General features: G+C 38.3%; 1 protein-coding gene across 2 annotated transcripts in view; it reads right to left on the bottom strand.

Annotated features, from left to right (window-relative positions):
• Nucleotides 1–20,794, bottom strand: part of ttc17 (tetratricopeptide repeat domain 17) — a 99,100-nt gene that overhangs the window by 19,808 nt on the left and 58,498 nt on the right. For both annotated transcript variants that reach the window (XM_048545865.2, XM_059652149.1), the window contains exons 16-21: nt 19,327–19,513; nt 12,121–12,282; nt 7,782–8,065; nt 5,725–5,899; nt 4,416–4,536; nt 1,139–1,298 (exon numbers count right to left, since the gene is read on the bottom strand). In XM_048545865.2, coding sequence (XP_048401822.1) covers nt 1,139–1,298; nt 4,416–4,536; nt 5,725–5,899; nt 7,782–8,065; nt 12,121–12,282; nt 19,327–19,513 — 1,089 coding nt within the window. The remainder of the gene's footprint in view (nt 1–1,138; nt 1,299–4,415; nt 4,537–5,724; nt 5,900–7,781; nt 8,066–12,120; nt 12,283–19,326; nt 19,514–20,794) is intronic.

Below are 20,794 nucleotides of genomic sequence, written 5' to 3'. Positions count from 1 at the left end.
AAAACTACAGTGTCTGTTTGGAATGCTGAATTATACAAATTATACATTAAGGAAATACAAAGAAGAGAATACATTTCAGATGCACTGATCAAAGAAACGGACTTTGAATCTTGCAAGAGTTTCTGTGACCTATTGAGTTCTGCCAACTGTGTTGGGAAATCTTTGCCACCTCACTTAATGAATCAGTTAAATAATTCAGTTTGGAACAAAGCTCACTGGACTCAAAACATTAACCCCACTTTCTCTCCACAGATGCTGCCAGATCTGCCATGTTTTTTCCATCAATTTCTGTTTTTGTTTCAGAACTTCAGTTTCCACAGATCTTTGTTTTACTACATAAATAATTCAAAATGGTTATGACCTCCTGTGATGGCTGTACTCGACTTTTATTGATCACATTGTGTGCACACGTTTGTATAAATAATTATCTGCAGAGGAAAAGAATCTGGGATATAACGATGACCACAGGACTTGCATTTACCAAGAAACACTTAGATCCACTATGGGTCCGTTTGGACCCTTTGGGGATAAAAAAGGATCTTAGTCCAAGTGGGCTTGAATGGGCCTGAAAGCGAAACTCTTTCCCACACCCCCAAGGGCTTAAAAGGATCCAAACAGACCCTCAGACATGCCAGATTTGGGCCCATTGGGGAAAAAAATCTTCTTTTAGGCCTGTTCAGACCAAGCAAAGTTCTTTTCCAAAGCATGTGAATTCAGCGTGTTTACATATCTATTTGGGGCTGCTTTCCAAAGATCTTTGGCTTTTGGACGTGTGTATAAAGGATATCTGAGCTGTACTTTAGGCAAACTGTTTCATCTATGTCTTGCATGAAACTATTCCCAGCATTCCAAAATCATATCACAGTAGACCAATAAAAGGTTGCACCACGTATACTACAGCATGATTTGCAATAAGTCACACGACTGAGAATAATTTGATTGCTTTGCAACATTGTATTTGGTTTTACAGGTAACTTGGAGATTTTATATATTAGTCACATGCATAAGATAATACACATTATTTGGCTGATCAATATAGTAATTTATAAGCTTCAAATTTGATTTAACATGTCATAAATCAGTAAAGAGAATGGGAAATTTCATGACAGAGGTGATTTCTTCCTGCAGTTCAGCTTACCTCCTTCAATTGGCTTTCTCCGGTATAATGTATACTTAATCGACTTGCCACACCATGTAAATGGTCTAAAGTGTGCATGCTGGCAGGAAGGTTAGCATTACAAACAGGTTCTACCGCTGGTTCTTGCAGGCACGTGGCAAAGTCAATATGTTCTGTAATACTAGAAGAAAGGCGCAATACATTATGGTGTGTTTCTGAAAACTAAAGGCAATCAATGGAATTTATTTACAATGGTGACTGCAGTGACACGAAGACTGATTTTCTCGACACTGAATGTTATGAGATTCCAAGAGGTATCTTTGGCATATTAGTTTTGTACTCCAAAACATTGTGAACAGGTTACTTTTCTTACTGTTTTAATATTGGGATTTTATATCTTTTCCAATGTTTCCCTTTTCAAACAGAGCCAAGTCAGTTTACTTCATTAAAAGGGGATGAACATTTTACATCATCATAGCAGGCTATTTGTCCTGGCTCTCTGAAAGAGTTATCCACTTAGCCCCAATTTTTCTGATATTTCTATGTCAGCTGTTTAATTTTTTTCCTCTTACAATTGTTTATCCAATTCTCTTTTAGAAGCCAAAATTGATTTCACTTGAACCACCCTTTCTAGTGATATTTTATGCCTAACAATAATGAAATATCTCATCTAAATTTTCACAGAACAGTACAGCATCAATGGCAGCCAGTGAGCCCATTTTTTTTCTCTAACAGCCAGGACAGATTCAATTTTGTTTGATCCATTTTCCTACTCTTCCCCATATATTTGCAATTTGAAAGGTTGCTGTGGAACCTCTGTTGACTACACTAGATGCAAACTCCAACCACTTATTGGTTAAACACATTTTTCCCCCCCCGATATTACTACCTGTGCAGCATTGTAGCAACATGAAATGGCTAGCTTCAATTATTGTTCAAATATTTGAAACACCTTATCTTTCTATTTGTAAACACATGCATTCCAGGTTAGAAATTAGTGGTCTTATGCCCATTCAGGAATTTGTGTAATATAAGGCAAATAATGACCTGATTGAGGTAACAGTTATCTTGCAGGATAGTCTTGATGCAGTCCATTTCAGCATCAAGTCTACAATGTAAGCAAATAGCTCAGGAATTATTCACAATGATGTTGATAAGGCAAATTTTATACCACGTGGAACTGCAGGAATTCCACCCTGTATATTGGCCAGTGACGGTATGCAGACAGACATACAGACCATTAACAGATTTCAAAAGTGGCATGTCAAAGAATGGAATTGTGTTGGAGTGCTCCATTATAAAGGTGAAAATGAGTGTGTGATCTAGCCTATTAAGCTATGTATGAAAATTCCTACATGTGGCTGCAGATTCACATGTCGCAAGCATATCATATACAAATTGCAAATAAACCAGGCGTAGGAAATTAGGAGTCATTCCATCAAAAATTGGTGGAATAGAATTTCCTGCGTAAATGGTGAAAATGTTCATAATAGGGATAATCCCATGCCTCCACCATCTATTTAGGCATACATGGTGCAATGTTAAAGTTGAGATTCAAGCCTGGAGGAAAATAGTGAATAAAACCGGTGACATAACATTCAGTGTTTAAACTTTCGGTGCACTTTTCAAATTTTATGTCAAATAACAAACAATACTAACTGCCAGACAGAGGTACAAAAGTACCCTGCTTAACAGCTGCACACAGTCCTTGATTGGAAGCAACTTTGAAATCAGGCAACATCGGATATTTGGGAGAATTAGGCCCTTTAATTCAAATTTTAACTGTTCATCAGAACTCATTCTAATTGTGGAAGTTTTCTAATGTATTGTAAAATATACTGACAAAGGAGTTCAGTGTTATGTGTACAGGCAGGAAAGTGGAGTTAAGAGTGCAACCAGATCGGGCATAATTTTACTGAATGGCAGAATGGTTTATCTTGCTCCAACTTTCTTAATCTTATGTTGGTGTTTCTGTTCTGCTCAAATTTCCTCCCTGCTTACACAACTCGAAACTCCTGTCGTAACCAGATTCATACAGCTGTATGTCTAGGTCATCATGATGTAGTGACACATCACAAATGTCTTGAGCTGCGTAAGTGAATGGGCTTATTGTTCAAGAAGCTCAGGGACATTACAATGTGTAGATCTTGGATAGTTTTTAAGATGAAAGATTCTTCCACCCTTCAAAAACTTAGCATGTCTAATTTTCCTGCAAAATTGGATAATTTTAAAGTAAAAGTCAAATATAAAAAAAAACAAAGCTATAACACCATAAACGAGATAGATAACTTTTTATATTACTACAAATTCATAATTTTAGAAGATGATCCAGGCAGCACAGAAAAGTATTGAGAGTGTAAAAGACAAATGTCACTGCAAAAACTTCTACATACAAAAAAGCTACTAATACGCATGAAATTTCCCAAACACAAATAACATTGCAAGAGTCCGAATGACAGACACAGAATAAATAAATTTCATATCTAGAACCAAAGTTTTATTCTTGCACCCTAAAACAATTAATCAATATTTTCAATGATGAAATTAAAGTAGTTTAATATTTTGGATTTTCTGTTACTTCTATATAAATTGCCTATTGCAGATTTATTCTCAAAATAAGAAAAGGTTAGGAATGAAAAAGACAGGCTGGCAACAATACTCTTCCACCTCTCGCTATGTAGGTTCAAAATTCATTAATGCCTTGAGTGTTTTTGTTATTTCATCAAATCTTCTGGAAATCAGACAATGTCACAATTTAAAACATTTTTAATGTTGGATAATAACAACTCATAGTATTTTAAATCTTGCCCTTAAAGTTGTACATACTTTAAAAATTATATTTATTTTTAAAATTATCCTTTCAATATTGAATTTCTGGTCATGTTCAGTAAGACTTAATTCATTTCTGAAGAATGCAGCTTGGATATGCTGGTTTTACACTGCTGGTGAACTGAAGTGCATGCATGGGATAGTTTATGCACATACAAAGTTAGACGAAATTATTTCATTTCAGCATGTGCTATTGCCCATATTAATTTGGTAGAAGTCCAATGATGACAACTAAAACTGTTTCAGCATGTATCACATTGTTATAAGTCAGCACACCACTGCCTTCTTGAGGTCAATTAGGGGAGTACAATAAACATCAGTCTAGCTAGCGACGCCCATGTCGTGTGAACAAATTTAAAAATCCCTCCAAAAATAGGGACTACCAGGCAATGTTAAAGTATTTGAGGATATATATATATACACGATAGAACAGATGTGGATTATCAAAAAGGAAAGAAATCTGGCATACTCTATATTTTTGGCTGAAACTGCTAGCCACGTGCTTGCAACCATTGTGAGCTCCACTCTTCGGATTTTCATACATTCATCAGGGCTAGGCCATCCAAGGCTGATATAATCTCGCTTCTTTCCTGAAAAATACATAAATATGAAGACACTGAAACAGAAGTATCATGTATCATAAATCTTTTTGTTCTTCATAATGCACCATTCCTAAATTTTAGTCAACTTGCACAATGCAAGACATTAAAGACATTTAAAAGGCATCTTCAGAAATACATGAATAGAGTGGCAATAGTGGGTCCTTGGAAGGGTGGGGGGAGTTTGAGTCGTCTTGGGCAACATGTTGAGGGCCGAAGGGCCTGTTCCTGTGCTGTAATTTTCTTTGTTCTTGTTGTATTACAAAGTCCATTCAAATTTCTCATAAAATAAGAAAACAAAATTATGTAAAAATACTACCTTCCAAATCAGACACTGCATCTATTTGCAGCAACTGAATTTCAGCAGTACTGCACTGGGCTGCCAGATGGAGCACTGCACAGTAGTATAGTGCTTCATCGCAGGAACTGAATGCCTAAAATTTAAGTTCCTTTTGTGACTACTAAAAAAAAGTGACACCTGCACTGACTTTCAAGCAGTGCTGCAAAGACGAGATCCAAAATTTCGATTTACCATAAATTGAAAGCTTATATCAAGCATTTAGGTCATTCTATTATTTTCACAAATCCGATGTGACAATGAGGATTTGCTGAGAAAAATTAGACAAAGTGAAACGCACCACATTAATACTGCTAACATTTAGGTATAGAAAAAGCACATGGATTTCAGTGATTTGCAATCATGCAATTTAACAGATATACAAAAGTTTCATGAGTATAACTGAGGCATGTGCCAATCACAAAGGAGTACACAGGCTTTGAAATTACAAATTGGTAATATTGCAAACTTTTCACCGAGATGAGGAGAAATCCCTTCATTTGTAAGGATATGAATCTTTGGACAGATTTTTCATCTCTAAGGGAATCAAGCCATAATGGGGCAGGTAGGAAAGTGGAGTTGAAGTCAAAGATCAGCTATGATTATACTGATTGGCAGAACAGATTGGATGGGCTGTACAGTCTAACCTCGCTCCTATTTCTACTATTTACGTAACGTCATAATCATTGATTACGGCTTTACTCTATCGAAGAGTTATCAAATTTCCATTCAGGTTAGACATGTGTGAAAGAGAGTCTGGTCCGAAGGAAAAAGAGATTGGTCCATGCACAAAATAAAGTAATATGAATGAATTCCAACCCAACAATTTGATAACCATTTACCTTGTGGTCCTGGAGATGGTATTTTAGGGCCACTTATTTCAAATGCAGACCGATAATGATCATCTTCCTCAGTTACTAGGTAACTGTCACTCTTCTCATCATTATGAATACTGTAGTCTGGATTATCTGCACTGTCTACTTTTGACTTCTTAATACGTTTAACTTGGACAGTTATCTTTTTCAAACAAAAATTTAAGAGTTATGATTCAAGAACATAAACAAGCAGCACATTTTGTCTTAACTGCAAAAATAATAATTGTTAAAGTATGAAAAGAAATCTGTGTAAGAATCAATACATATCTTGGGCAAATGCAATTGCTGACCACAAATATTACTTTCTCTGAAAAATACACATGAACATATCACAGCCGTGCTTTTTTTGAGCCTCTGTAATATCTAAATTAAAGTTCTAAATAAAAATCAAGTATGATACATTCCACAATAACATGATTAAATTTACTCAATAAACAGATTATTTTGTGTATTTTAATAGCTTCATTAAATCTTTGAATTCAACGTTTTGAACGATGCAAACAGCCTGAGCTCTGACATGTCATTAATATATCAATAACTGATTACTGTTTAAACCCCATATGCGCACTCTGAACATCTACAGTTTGCGACTTTCCAGCTTTCAAATTATGCATAACAGTTTTGTGGTCCCGAGAACATAAGAAATAGGAGCAGGAGAAGACCACACAGCCCAATGGGCCTGATCTGGTGTTCATTATGGTCATGATCTATTTTACCTATCTGCTCCCCATCTCACTTGGATCCCTGAAAGACCAAATGTCTGTCTACCTCAGCCTTAAATATATTGAATGATAGAGAATCATAATCCTCTGGAGCTGAGAATTCTGGAAACTCAATCTTTTGCATGAAGAAATTTCTCCTCATCACAACTCTAAATGATCGCCCTTTTAGCCTGAGACTGTGCTCCCTTGTTTCAGATTCTCTGGTGAAGTGTATCCAGCCTTTCAGCGGATAACTTGTCAGGTCCCTTAAATGTTCCACTAAAATTTCCTCTCATTCTTCTAAATTCCAGAACACGTAAACCCAATTTACTCAGCCACTCAAAGGACAGCAATAATGTCCAACATACCACTGCCTTTCATTTCGCAAGGATTTATTTTTTGCACGTTCATGTTAAAAACTGAGGTCTCTCAATGGCTCGTGGCTCCATTCAGTAGAAGGTTCTGGGGTTGATCCTTCATTTCTGTGCTAACTCACAAGACCTTACCAGGGCACCAGGAGTTCTCAGTGCCCTAATCAAGGGAATGAATTGAGGGATGAAAAGCCTGAGCTACTTCCCACCAATTCTAAATCTTCCCCCAATCCACTCGAAACACACATCCACTAAACTGACAAACTACATTCTTCACTCATCTTGCACCCTAACCTCCATACCCCAACATTTAACTTGTATATTAACCTTTCACAGTGGCCGTCAAACTGACTCCTAAACATTTAAGCTGTAAAAAGGGGGCATGAATTAGACTGTGGTTCTCACGATTAATGGCTTCAATGTTTCCTGGACAGGTCTTTGCTGTTTTGTAACAGAAGGCTCCTGGTCAAGGAATTTCCACAGCAGTAGCCATTTAATCATAAGAAAAGTTTTATGTCCGATTAGGGTCGGAAATAAGAATTCTAACCCTGATTGCACTCTCTTGGCCAACGTTTCAAATTTCGTTAGCTACCTCCAGGAGAATTCTGAGCAAACATGGACAGCATGGTTTATTAACATTTATATGAGGGCTATTGTCAGATGTGATCATCTTTAAAGGGGATGAAGCAGTGATTCTGGGCTGAGATGCAAAACTCCTTAATAAGCTATCGTGACCAGGGGCCAATGGAATATGCACATCTATACGTGTGTGTGTACATATATCAATAATTTATGGATCAGTTTATAAATAACACAGTAACTCACGGAAAAGAAAATATGACCAAGTGACATCAACAGACTCTCTCGGCTTATCCTACTAACCATATTAGTTGCAAAAACAGCATTAGTGCAAAAGAAAATTAAATTCCCTTTATTATCAAATTAATCTTACCCATTCGGCTTCGTCATCATCATCATCTTCACAATCTCCAAAACAGGATCCAGGTACTCCATCCTGGACACTTTTCTTTAAAACCCGAATACCCTGTAAATCTACTCGATGACCTTTAACTTCAAATGTTCCTTCAAATGCTCCTTCAAATGCTCCCAGAAGGTCTTTTTCGGAGGGCCAAGTATTTTCAAACACTTCTGACGTGGCAGATGGATTTTCATCAGTCTCCAAGGTTTTAGGAATTTCTCTTTCATTAGTGCTGTTGTTTTCTGCTATAATTACAGCTATAAACAGAAAGGACCCATAGATTAACAATAGTGGAACAAGAAGTAATGATTCCTTCAGGGTGCAAAACAAAAACAACATACCTTGAAGAACTGATAACATGATCTTGAATTGTCTGGAACTGATACAGTAGAACATACTATCTCTGCAGCAGAACAGTAAATGAGTCAAGAAATACTATGGACTACAAACAAAAGTGTTAGTTGTCTCATGTTCTGTTATCTACATGAAAATGTGTTATTGGCTTGTTTGATCACAGACGGACTACTGCAGTAGTGTCTGCCCAGATGTGCTCAAGCTTCATTTATGCAAACATACTCTCGTGCAGTGGCACAGCATTAGACCAATTATCCTCAATTCCAAATGGCTGACTGGATATGTAGACATGTTCCATTTTACGAAGAAGCTCACTTATCCCCTCACAACCTGTACTTCAATTTGACAGGAAACAATTACAAATTCCTAAAAGAACCACGGTTGCTGGAAATCATAAAAACAGAAATTGCTGGGATAACTTTGCAGGTCTGGCAGCATCTGTGGAGGAAAAGCAGAGCTAATGTTTCAGGTCCAGTGACCCTTCTTCAGAACAGAGCCTTCAAGGTTCCTGCATGCAACAACTTCTGAAACTGGAAGTCCATCTGTTGGTTTGCTGACCACACTGATCAATATGTGGAAACCCAGAAGGGCTGCTTAGCTGTGCAGCTTGCAGAGAATGTTGGAAGGATGGTGGGTGTTGTCTGAAATTTGGTGAGCATCATAATAAGATTAACAAACAATATTCCTCTTTAATAGGCAACTCAGGGCTACCTAGTGAGGATCTTACCATAGCATCCAGAATTTAGTTAAAGGACACAGTCATTCGCTCCCAATGTCAAGACAGATCTTATGGACTTCCAGTGTGATATTGCCACATTACTTGATATGACCCTCATCATTCAGGTCCCAATAAAATTCCACACTAATGCTAATGTACTATTAGCTACTTTTTTTTGGCTTCCTAAGCCAAAAGACAACATTTAGTGCACTTTCTTAACAATAATATTGTAAACTCCGACATGCTTCAACACTGATCTGGAATACTGGCATTTGATCATGTAAACTGTTAAGTCCACTGACTTTCCAAATAAATGTCTCCTTGCTTTCCATGGATTTCATTTGAAATTTTTTCATTGACTAACAGCAAGGGTATTTCATTTGCTGTTACATCTGTGCTGGCCAAGTGTTTTCACTCAACTATTTTGCAGGAAATCACCACGTCTTTAGTAATTTCTGTATGCTGTCATCTCCAAACCTAAAGCAGATAGAGCTTGCAAATTTCTTTCACTACAGAGGACTAAAGTAAGATTAAAGAACATTTTAACTAATCCACACACTGTAGATCTGCATCCACTGTCCAGCACAGTGTGACTGTTCAAGTCTGTGACAGAAACAAATATTCATTATTGGGCTGAAGTTTCTTATAACTCTTCTATTCTGCCTGATCAGTATCACTATCTTCACTTTCCAAACTGTCTGTGTGAAATGTGTAATTTCCAAACCCTTGCACTCTGTTTAGAACAATTAATTGCATAATGATATTATAATCCTACCATAGCATGGACATTTCTGAGATTCATTCTTCTGTTATAGTTCCCAGCTCCTGTCAACTGCCTATAAATGCCATAAGTGTCTCTAGCTTCATTCCTTTTAGTTATCATTCTTTCATACTGACGCTTTCAGCATTTATCTTGCTAATGTCTTGTTGCAGCCACAGGTCAATCCTCTATTCATTGTGTTTATATCAACTGAATGACCCATTTAAGCCATGAAGGTTGCTAAGAAATGTAATTTTCTCAGGAGTTCTTTTAATCCTTCTGATATCTGTTTCAAAAGTGTGTTTCTTTCTGAAAATCTAATTCCAGCTAGTACGAAGAGTCCGAGATAACAAGATGTAGAGCTGGATGAACACAGCCGGCCAAGCAGCATCAGAGGAGCAGGAAGACTGATGTTTCGGGCCGAGATTCAGAAAGAAGTGTCTAGGCCCGAAACGTCAGCCTTGCTGCTCCTCTGATGCTGCTTGGCCTGCTGTGTTCATCCAGCTCTACACCTTGTTATCTCAGATTCTCCAGCATCTGCAGTTCCTACTATCTCTAATATGAAGAGTCTATCCATTTTGACACCTAAGCGCAGTCCAACATTTCTAAAGGTGATTTCTAAGTTGGGAATCTCCAAATTTTTTCAGTCTTTAACACGGGAGTTGCAGATTCAACGCTGCCCGTATATAGTTGCATTACTCTAACGTTATTAAGTCACTGGGACTTGGAATCTCACTGCACATGATCAGATTTTTTTTAACACTGTAGATGACCCGATTGGCGCTGTTTTGCTGTCTCGCTCGCTCAGACTTGAGGTTGAACTGTTCCCAGCCATCCAACTTTAGCCTCTCTATGGAGCCTACAGTCTGCAACAGGCAGCTTCTGTCAACCATGACTGAGCCTATCTCTGACTATGCATCAGCTCAACAGCAACCTCAACACCTCCCCAACTGCCAACACCTCGCAAAACCAACCGTACAATATGGATTTCAACATCAATAACTGAGCCAGTATTTACTGTCCACCTCAAGTTGACTTTAGGAAAATGATGGCGAGCTGCCATCTTGAAATGCCACCATCTATTTGGTGTAGGTGAACCCAGTGATTTTGCTACCAACAAATAAAAACTGCAAAAACAAAAAAAAGGCTAGCCAGATCACAGGAACATAAGAGCAAGGCCCAGGTCATACATTCCTTCAAACCTACTCCACTATTCAATAGCATAATGGCTAACCTTGCTGTGGTCTAAATTCTATTTTCCTGCCTGGTCTCCACAATCCTAGATGCCTTCGTCAATCAAAACTCCACCTAACTCTGAATTTATTTGAGACAATCATCCAGCCTTTATTACCTTGAATTCCAAGGATAACAATCTTGAGAGAAATTAAAAAATCCTTAGACCTATATTAAAAGGCAAACTTATTATTAAACAGTGTCTCCTCGTTCTAATCTGGCCAAAATGAGGAAATCTTTCAAGTTCATTCAGGAAATTGTAAGTACCTTGCAGCTGCCATAATCTTAGTAAACAATGAGACAGACTTTAGCGAGTGAATGATCAATTCCTGTTCCTAGTTTTGAGGCTGGCTGCCAAGAAAGAAACAAAACTTCCCTTATTAATAAATGCAACTCAACCATCACTTCAACTCAGAAAGATGGCCTCAGAAGTTCTTTCCTTCAGGATTGCTGTTGACATCTTCAAGAAAAATAATCCACCTCTGCTCACCTGCTATGCAAAATTCCTTCAAACAGATATTTTGCATAATTTTCTTCTGCTGCGTATGGAAATCAAGCAGAGGAAATAATTTTGCAGAACATACATTGTATTTAACCCACGACAAGGTTAACTCATGGATGTAAAATCAAAGTATGTTCATTGGCATCAACTACCTTTTCTGCACCTTTCAAACAACGATTTCTTTGTGTGTGTAAATTGTCATTTAATTCTCTTTTAATCTTCAATTCTGGTTCTAAATGTGATTGGAAAATGACTGTTTTCAGCTGAATTTTACCAATTTGTATTTCAATTTTAATTACTTCACAGTCACTAGGTCAACACAAGTAAGCAAGAATGTTTTTAAGTTTATCATGTCCATTACAAAGTCCAGATGCATTTTGGGGCAGACAGTGATGTCGTAGTAATCCAGAGGACTAGGCTAATGCTCTGGGGATGTCTGTTTAAATCCCACCACACCAGCTGGTGCAATTTGAATTCAGTTAGTAGATCTGGAAATAAAGCTAGACTCAGTTACGATAATCATGCTATCATTGTCATTTTCAATATCATCCAACTGGTGCATGAATGTTCTTTCAGAAAGGAAATCTGTCATCCTTAACTCGTCAAGTGACTCTAGATCCACAGAAAGGTGGTCGACTCTTAAATACTCTTTGCACTGGCCTAACAAGCTGCTCACTTCAAAGGCAATCAAACGTGGATTATAAATACTAATCCATATCCCATGAAAGAATAAAAAATGACTCACATTTAAGTTCCGATGGTGATGAATCCCCTTGTGAGGGTCCAGGTAGCTGGGAATCCTCTTTGAGGATGGCTTCCTCTGAGGACTCTATTATCCTTTCTGGATCAGTAAAATACTTTTGATGTTCATGAGCTGATAAGTCATGTTCTCTGCTGTTACAATGGCCTTCCAGGAACAACAACAACATGCATGTTTTATATTATACTTGATTTGCAAAACTTGTAAAACACTTTTATTAAATCTAACAGAACGGTTAATAGATCAACATGTTTTTAAAATAGACATGACTTTACTTGGTAAGAAGCTTCATTTTCAAAACATAATAAAAACATACTAAACGTTGGGAACACTCAGTAGTCCAGACAGTATCTGCAGTGACAGAATTGTTTCAGATCGACAACCTTTCTGTCACAAAAAACAAGATACTGACTGTGCCAAGCAGTTTGTGCGTGTCAAATTTACAATTATGTGATTCTACAACTGGATAATATTTGGTATATAATCCCAAGTGCTTTGAAAATAATAATGAAAAACTAATAATGATTGCCACTTGGGTTTGCAATATGGTGCACTTGCTTGTACTGGAATATTTTAATACACAGGACCCTTTCTGCAGGCAAAAACAATATGTACATAGACTTCACCTGTTTCATCGCAATAAGTTAAGTGACAACCATTCTCTGGTTCATTTCTCAGGACAATATCTTGACCAGAATCAACCTGCAGTGTTTAAACAAAACCTGATGGTTGACTGACAGTCATCATTAACTGGTAGATTCTCCATGACAACACCTCCAGCAACCAGTTCATTTGCTAACCAATTAGCACACTGATAAGGGATAAATGCTATATTCCCTTTAAATTGGTAATTCTTCTGAATTGTGCTAATGACTAATGCAAGATGAAAAATGTAAGCAAAATGTCTCTTTTTCATAAATGTTAAGATTGAGGCCACATCTTAAAAATGCAACTAATGTAGAGATATAGATGATGACAGATGTGGAGACAAGGCGGCAAATTCAAATAAACATACACAACCTCCTATATCATGCAAGGCACTGGAGTAAAAACCAAAGCAATTTTCAGGTTAAACAAGATTAGAGAAGATAGGAGGTAATTTGATTAAATAATCTGAACAGACTTAATTCCTGATTTGAATATAATGTTATGTTTAGATAATACATTTTTGTATTTTTTTTAATACAGTTGAATAGGGAAAACAATTTGGGAAGTACAGAAGCACACTTATGAAGACTCACATTTGGCTCAATCTGGGTTTACGAGCTATGAAATGTAAACATTGGCACTAAAGCATCTACTGGTAAAGGGTAAAATTACTGCATGAAAGGTTTATATAGGCAATATCTACTGTAACCAAAGATAGCAAGGTGTAGAGTTGGATGGACACAGCAGGCCGAGTTGACATTTCGGGTCTGGACCCTTCTTCAGAAATGAAGGAGGTTCCAGACCTGAAATGTCATCCTTCCTGCTCCTCCTGCTATGTTCATCCAGCTCTACATTGTGTTATCTCAGATACTTCAGCATCGGCAGTTCCTACTGTCACCAACATGTTTTCTGACATGATCTGTCAGAGGGCCGAGTCCAGAGAAATTACACCCCTATCTCTATCTAGACATATATCCTATATCCCTGTGGAACATTGTGAAGTTGTTCACTTTGGAAGAGACAATGAAAGCACAGTATTATTTAAATGGAGAGCAACTGTCTGTAGAAATGTGATTCTTGCACATGAAACACAGAAAAGTAGCACACAGGGATAGCAGGTAATCAGGAAGTCGAATGGAACATTAGCCATTATTTAAAGATAGTGGGAATATAACAGTTGGAGTGTTTTACTGCAGCTGTACAAAGTTACGGTGGGACCACATTTAGAGTACTGTGAGAAGTTTTGGTTCTCTTATTTAAGGAAAGATATCATTTCATTGCAGGCAGCTAAGAAGAGGTTCACTAGAATGATCCCCGGTATGTAGGGATTGTTTTATGAGAAAAGGTTTAACAGGTTGGGTCTCGACTCATCAGAATTTAAAAGAATGAGGAGTTATCTCATTGAAATATGTAGGATTCTTAAGGGCCTTGACAGGTTAAATGCTGATAAGCTGTTAACGCCTCATAGGAGAGTCTAGGATTAAACGACATTGTGTCAGGACAAAGGGGCACCATTTAAGACTGAAATAAGGAGGAAATTCTTCTTTCAGAAGGCGAGTGTTTTTGAAACACCTTGCCACAGACAGCTGTGGGAGCAGAGTCCTTGTGTATTTTGAAGGCTGAGATAAGATTTTTCATGAGTGGGAGAATCGAGGGTTACAGGCAAAGGATAGGAAAGTGGTTGTGAGGAATGTCGAATCTCGCTTAAGCCTGCTCCTGTCCCTATTTCTTCTGATTTTATCTGGGTTTTTGTTAAAGGATAGTGTCAGGAAACATGCTAAAAGTTTGTTCTGTTCTGTGCTTTGAGGTCTTTCAAAGTGTCTCCTAGATTTAGACAGCTTGTTTTTAAAGAATAAGATCCTTTTGTGTAATGAATTTCTGTTCTGTTGTTAAAGAAAATCTGCAGTCTTGAGTAAATAGGTCTTAGTAACTGAAGGCCAGGTTAACTAACTAAATAAAATATATGGTTTATGTTTCATTCTGGGGCCAGATTTGATCAGTGGTGGCATATGCAAGGATCAGAGCAAAACAATGATCATTTAAATTAAAAGCATTGCACCTCGAAGTATAGGAACAGGAGTAGACCATTCAATCTATTGAGCCTGCCCTATCATTTAATGCAATCATGGCTGATCGAATACTTTATTTCTCACACACACAATCCCCCTAACCTTTTATGCAATTGGTAATAGGAATTCTATTCTATCACTACTCATGTTGAACTTACTTAAACTCTGAGGTTCCACAGTCCACTGTGGACAATTGCAAAGATACGCAACTGTCTTTCATCTCAAGTCGTCCTAAACCCCTCTTATTTTCATGTATGACTCCTGGTTCTAGAGCAAAAGAACAAAGAACAGTGCAGCACAGGAAGCAGGCCTTTTGGACCACCAAGCCTGCACGGACATGAGGCCTGGCTAAACTGAAAATATTTTGCCCTATGCAGTCCATACCTCTCTATTCCCTGCCTATTCATGTATATGACATGCCTGTTAAACACTGCTGTTGCACCTGCTTCTACCACGTCCTCTGGCAGCACATTCCAGAGTCTTGCCTCTCAAGTCTCGTTCAAACTTACCCCCTTTTACCTTAAACCTATGTCCCCTAGTAATTCACCTATCTACCCTAGGAAAAAGACTCCGACTATCCATTCTATCCATGCCTCTCACAATTTGTAAATTTCAAATCAGGTTGTCGCTCACCCTCTGGCACTCAAGTGAAAACAAGTTTGTCTAAACTTTCCTCATAGATGATACCCTCCAAAATAGTCAACATCCGGGTAAATCCTTACTGTTCCATCTCCATCCTTCACATCCTTCTGGCAGTGTGGAGACCAGAATGATGCATAATATTCCAAGTGTGGCCTAATTAAAGGACCTATATACCTAGAGCCTTCTGCATGTAAATGCTTCTACGGGTTCTGCCATTTACTGTACACTTTCCTCCTGCATTAGACCGTGCAAAATCCATAACATTGCATTTGTCGGAATTAAATTCCATCTGCTATTGCTCTACCCAAGGTGTCTATCTCCTGCTGCATCCTCTGGCAATCTTCCTCACTATCCACAGCTCCCCAAATCTTTGTTGTTCACAAACTTACGAATCAGTGGTCACAGATCTCCGGTCAGAAAAACACCCTTCCACCACTACTTGGTCTTCTATGCCAAGCCAGTTCTGTATCGATCTTACCAGCTCACTGCCGATACCATGTTATTTCACCTCCTGTATCAGCGTGCCACGATGAATCTTGTCTAAGACCTTGCTAAAGTCCATGTAAAAAACATCCACTGACCTGCCCTTACCAAGCATCTTTATCATTTTCTCATAACACTCAATCAAGTTTGTGAGATACAACCTCTGCTGCACAAAGCCATGCTGCCTTTTGCATATTTTTTCTAAATGTGAGTAAATCCTGTTGATAAGAATCTTCTCCAATAAATTCCCCACCACTGACATAATGCTCACTGGCCTATCATTTCGGATTATCTCTATGACCCTTCTTATATAAAGGAACAACACTGGCTATTCTCCAGACCTCTGGAACCTCTCCTTTAAATAAAGATACAAAGGCTTTGTACAAGTTGCAAGCAACTTCCCAACAATTTCTCCCTCAGTATTCTGGGACAGATCCAATCAGGTCCTGGGGACTTGTCTGTCTTAATGCTTTTCACAACACCCAACAACTAGGTTTAACATACGATGAATGGCTGAGGATCCTGCGATTATATTCATTAGAGTTTAGAAGGTTGAGGGAAAATCTAATAGAAACTTACAAGATAATGTATGGCTTAGAAAGGGTGAACGCTGGGAAGTTGTTTCCATTAGGCGGGAAGACCAGGACCCGTGGGCACAACCTTAGAATTCGAGGGGGTAAATTTAAAATGGAAATGAGGAGACATTTCTTCAGCCAGAGTGTGGTGGGCCTGTAGAATTCATTGCCAAGGAGTGCAGTGGAGGCTGGGACGTTAAATGTCTTCAAGGCAGAGATCGCTAAATTCTTGATCTCACAAGGAATTAAGGGTTATGGGGAGAGTGCAGGGAAGTGAAGTTGAAATGCCCATCAGCCATGATTTAAATGGCGGAGTGGACTCGATGAGCCAAATGGCCCTACTTCCACTCCTATGTCTTATGGTCTATGGTCTTAACTCTGTTATATTGACATGCCCGACTAAATCAACATTCTCCTCTCTAGACTTACCATTCACCGGTGTCCTTCTCCTTTATGAGCACCATTACAAAGTATTTCTTAAGGACCCCAACCACGTCCCCTAGCTCCAGACATAAATTCCCTCCTTTGTCCTTGAGTGGACCTATCCTTTCCCTAGCTACCCTCTTGCTCCTTATATATGTATAAAATGCCTTGGGATTTTCCTTAATCCTGTTTGCCAAGGGCATTTCATGGTCCCTTTCAGCCCTCCTAACTTCATATTTAAATTCTTTCTTGCTTTCTTTATATTCTTCAAGGGCTGTCTGCCGTCTTTGGTTTCCTAAACTTCACACATGCTTCAATTTTCTTTTTGTCTAAGCTTACAATATCTTGTCAGCTGAGGTTCCCGAATCTTGCCATTCTTATCTTTCATTTTCACAGAAACACGCTGGTCCTGTGCACTAAGGAGATGGTCTTTAAAGGATTCCCACATGGCAGATGTGGATTTATTCTCAAGCTGCTGCTCCCAATCTACATTCCTCAGTTTCTGCCTAATATTTTTGTAGATTGCCTTAGCCCACTCTTATCCTTATGAATAAGTAACTTAAAAACTTTAGAATTATGGTCACTGTTCCTGAAATGCACCAATACAAAGTATTGAAACTCAAATCACCTGGCCAGGCTCATTCTCCAATACCAGGTCCAGTTCCTTCCCTAGTTGGGCCTATTTACATATTGCTTCAAGAAACCTTCCCAGATGCACCTCAAATCAACCATCAACATGCGCCCTCCCTCCCACCTATGCCCCTGGTACTGAGGGAGATCCAGTCAATATTGAGGAAGTTAAAAATCACTATTTTTTACATTTCCCACAATCTGTCCACATATCTGTTCCTCTATATCGTACTGCCTGTTGGGAAGCCCACAGTACAACCCCAATAAAGTGACTGCATTCCTATCATATTCCTGAGCTGTACCCATATGGCCTCACCGATATAATTTAGTCATACTACTGCATCAAAAATAAAAATATCAAAATATGTAAATGCTATATATTTTCTCCCAACATCTCTGGAATTTCCCCAACAATACATCCATGAAAAACAAACATTTATATTTAATGCAAAGAACACTGTCATATTTAAAGATATGGCGCACAGTATACTCAACAACCTTCCAGTACCTGTAGTTAAGATATCATTTTTCTTTAGTGCATGTATGGGATTTAGCCCTGAAAAGTTTGTGGCAATGCACATGGGATTAGACTAACAATGCATGGGATTACATCATAATGGCAGGATCCTAGAAAGTGCTGAATATCAGAGAAACTTTGGTGTGCATATTCACAGATCATTGAGGGTAGCAGGGTTGGTAGATATGGTGGTCATGAAGGCATATGACCATAAGATATAGAGCTGATGTCGGCCAGTCAGCCCACTGAGCCTGCTGTGACATTCAATGAGATCATGGCTGATCTGACAATCCTCAATTCTGTTTTCCTGCCTTTTCCCAATAATCCTGGATTCCCTTACTGATTAAAAATCCATCTATCATAAACCTCAAATATAACAGTGACCCAGCCTCAAATTTCCTTTGTGGCAGAGAATTCTACAGACTGGATTCTTACCTTTATTAGCTAAAACAGAGAATACAAGAGCAAGAAGATGCTGGTTGGACCATAATTGGAATACTGCATGAAGTTCTGATCACCATATTACAGGTAGGATATAATTGCACTAGAAAGGGTGCAGGGGTGATCTACCAGAAGGTTGCTGGGCTGGAGGATCCATGATAAGGAAGGATTACACAGCCTGGGTTTGTTTTCTTTGGAACATTTAAGATTGAGAGGGTATCTGATAGAGGTGCATAAGATCACAAGGGAATAGAAAGGAGAGATACAAAGGCACCTTTTCTATTAGTAGAGGGGTCAATTACAAGGAGACACAGATTCAAGGTAACAGATAGAATGCTAACAGGAGAAGTGAGGCGAGTTTTCAGAGGGTGGTGGGAGTCCAGAATATTGTGTTGTGCTACCATAACCTCCAGGGTTTTAGGCCTAAAGCAGGAAAATGGGATTGGTGAAGTCAGGCATTTGTTGATGGGCCAAATGGTAACCTTCTATGTTACAAATGATTATGAAATCTACAGTTTGAAATGAGATACAACTCTTAATTATTAAGACTTCAGGCAACATTATATACTTGTAAAATGTCTCATGTCCATGTAGATGAAGCTAAATGAAATAATGCACATCTTTCTTGGCAGAGATTTTGTTTGCACTCTAACGAACACAAATACATGCTTCTAGAACTAATTCTTTAATGAACATTCACTTAAAAGATAACTGAATTATGGAGCTTCCTTTTTGCCTCCCTCAAGATCTATTCCGTTCTTACCTGTACACTTGGAAGATGTAAGGTTGTATAAGAAAGGATAGAACTGTAGGCAGCGAATTAACTTCAGGTTGCTGTCACATTCAGGGCATCCAGTTGTTCTGTCCAGCGCTGTTCGAAAGGCTTGAAGAGCAGCACTAATGTTCCTCAGAGCCAGATAGGCATTCCCTAAGCTTAGAAGGGTTAGAGGCTGGAAGAAGCAACATAATACGGGTTAATTCAATGCTCAGACAAACTAAAATGATGCAAATTTTGTCAGCTATTGCACTTAGAAATAAAGCAAACTGCCACACTCAACAGTTGGGATATTTAGTACCTTTTGCCTCTGTTAAGTTTACATCTAAAGTATTCAAAATGTGCAAGTGGAAAATTTTAAACATATCTTCTCTCAAGTGGAAATACCAGTATAGATTTGAGTACTTTTATGACTAATATAGAGATAAAATGAGGTATGAGCTATTATGCTGCTATGTGATAAGCACAAAGTGGAATAACACTATTAAGCCTGATGCGTTCAATTTGTCTACCTCTATATTTAAGTCCTTCATAGTTGCGACGCTACATTGATGGATCTTTGTTTATAACCAAGGAGACAAAGAAATGACAATGGTTAAAGTGCCAAGAATTAAAAAAAATTCTAATTTTTTTTTCTCAGATGGAGTTTGTGCCTACAGACTTTCATTAATTCCAGAAAGTGTTTGAAAATTGTATCTCATAACTTCTTGGTCATGATATAGTCCAGGCCTAAATTCTCATCTTCAATCTGTGCTCAGTCAACTAATCTTTGCCACAGTTCCAGTTTAAAACACAGAATTATTCAATGATACCTTACATTGTGCAATTTTTGGGGGGTGCGGGTGTTGAGACGGCATTTAAAAAATATACTTTTCTAGGATGTGGAAAGTGCAGGCAAACTGCAGTGCAAACTCCCCATTTCTTTTTGTAAATTTTACAAAATCTTGTTTAACTAATGACTGAACACCACACTGTTCCATTTTTTCTGAGTTACTGGAAAAAGCAACTAGTTCATTTTCAGTAACCCAGTAGTATCCAAACTTCCATTTTCTTTGCTGATGTTTCCAATTCAAATATGTGTAGTTCTTACAACTGACAGAACCACTGCTGTCAGGACTAGCTGACCATTGGGTCATTGATTTCATACTGTTGTTATTTGGTCAGTTTCACTCAATTTCTGCTGTGCATCTTTGTTGAACTTGGAAAGGTGTATCGACAGCATGGATCACATGCACCAAAAGAATCCAGGGTTTAAAAAAAAGGATTTAGACTTTTAAACTGCATTTCAAACTGTGAAAGACAGCCTAGTGGCTCAGTAGCACTGCTGCCTCACAGCACAAAGTTCAATTCTAGCCTTGGTTGGCTGTGTGGAGTTTTCACATTCTCTGTGTCTGCGTGGGTTTCTACTGCGTGGTCTGGTTTCCTCCCACAGTCCAAGGATGTGTACATTAGATGG

The sequence above is a fragment of the Stegostoma tigrinum genome, chromosome 17, assembly GCF_030684315.1.
Source record: "Stegostoma tigrinum isolate sSteTig4 chromosome 17, sSteTig4.hap1, whole genome shotgun sequence".
NCBI classification, from domain to species: domain Eukaryota; kingdom Metazoa; phylum Chordata; class Chondrichthyes; order Orectolobiformes; family Stegostomatidae; genus Stegostoma; species Stegostoma tigrinum.
Note: the sequence above shows the minus strand (reverse complement) of the source record. Positions and strands in the feature narration are given on the sequence as shown.